Here is a 1084-nt window from a genome sequence, read left to right as displayed (position 1 = left end):
CAACATAATCATACCTTAATGAAATGCATAAATCAAGGAATCAATGAAATTCAATTCCAACAAGACTCCTAAACACAACGCAACAATGCTACATGCTACTATGTCTTTCTACTCTCAAGCTTGAGTTGGAAAGAAGAGATGACAAAATCAATCAAAAACTCCACTATTCTGCATACTCCCCCACTTAGAAGGAACTCATAACAACTAAAAATAAATGCTATTACTTATCAACATCATCATCCTCATCCGGCTTTGATCCTATAGCACGAAGTGCATAGAAGTGATTCTTCCTTGGAACATCATCTTCACCCGGAACACTTGGAGGAACTTGTTTACCTTCTTTCCTCTAGCAACAATATTAGGAAAATCACTCACCTTATGTCCATCCTTAACAAAACAAAGCAATTCCCGGTACCAATTAGACATTTCCCATAGTGCTTCTTCCAACAAGTAGCACAAGTAGGCTTACCACATTTAGAATCGTTACCCTTCTCAAGTTTGACCTTAGGATCTATAAGTTCACCTTGAGTTTTAGCCTTCTTGTTGAACCTAGGTTGGTTTTGATCACTTGGTCCACTCCTCTTAAAGTTTCTAGAAATCCTATTAAGTTTAGACTCATCTGTGGATTGAGCATACATCATGAGTCTAGACAAATTCATGTCACCATGGAGCATGGTAATACGACACTCTTCTTTCATAAAGTTGGAGACACCGATCACAAACCTACTCATCTCATCCCGATGGTTAGACACCAAGGATGTAGCATACCCAGACAACATAGTGAACTCCAACGAATACTCCTCAACACTCATATTGCCTTGTTTAAGATTAATAAACTCTTCAACCTTCACCTACCTCCTCTCACGGGGGAAGTACTTTCTTAAGAAAGCCTCCTTAAACTCTTCCAACTCTATAGGACCCGACTCAACCTACCTATTATCTTTCCATTGAGTGTACTAAACTTAAGCGCCCTCCCTCAATTGTAAGAAACTAACCCCGCCTTCCCTTTAGAAGTCATCCCATAGTACTCAACACCTTATACACACAGTCTAGAAACTCTTGTTGATTCATTCCCACCTTATAG

The 1084-nt window shown here is 39.3% G+C and overlaps 1 protein-coding gene across 1 annotated transcript; it reads right to left on the bottom strand.

Moving 5' to 3' along the window:
* Positions 1–220: 220 nt before the first annotated feature.
* On the bottom strand, positions 221–812 carry LOC107016640. Its single transcript, XM_015217050.1, has 2 exons — positions 399–812; positions 221–346 (listed from the first exon to the last, which is right to left on the bottom strand). The coding sequence occupies exons 1-2, from the start codon at positions 810–812 to the stop codon at positions 221–223; spliced, it is 540 nt and encodes a 179-aa protein (XP_015072536.1).
* Positions 813–1084: the final 272 nt, after the last annotated feature.

The sequence above is a fragment of the Solanum pennellii genome, chromosome 4 (genome assembly GCF_001406875.1).
Source record: "Solanum pennellii chromosome 4, SPENNV200".
In the NCBI taxonomy this organism is placed as follows: domain Eukaryota; kingdom Viridiplantae; phylum Streptophyta; class Magnoliopsida; order Solanales; family Solanaceae; genus Solanum; species Solanum pennellii.
This window is presented reverse-complemented; position numbering and strand designations above follow the sequence as displayed.

Bases quoted from the DNA above. Each gene is read 5' to 3' on its own strand.
- LOC107016640 (XM_015217050.1), bottom strand. From the start codon at position 812: ATGAGTGTTGAGGAGTATTCGTTGGAGTTCACTATGTTGTCTGGGTAT. The intron at 347-398 runs GTTTTGTTAAGG...TATTGTTGCTAG, and splicing joins TTGGTACCGGGAATTGCTTT to AGGAAAGAAGGTAAACAAGT.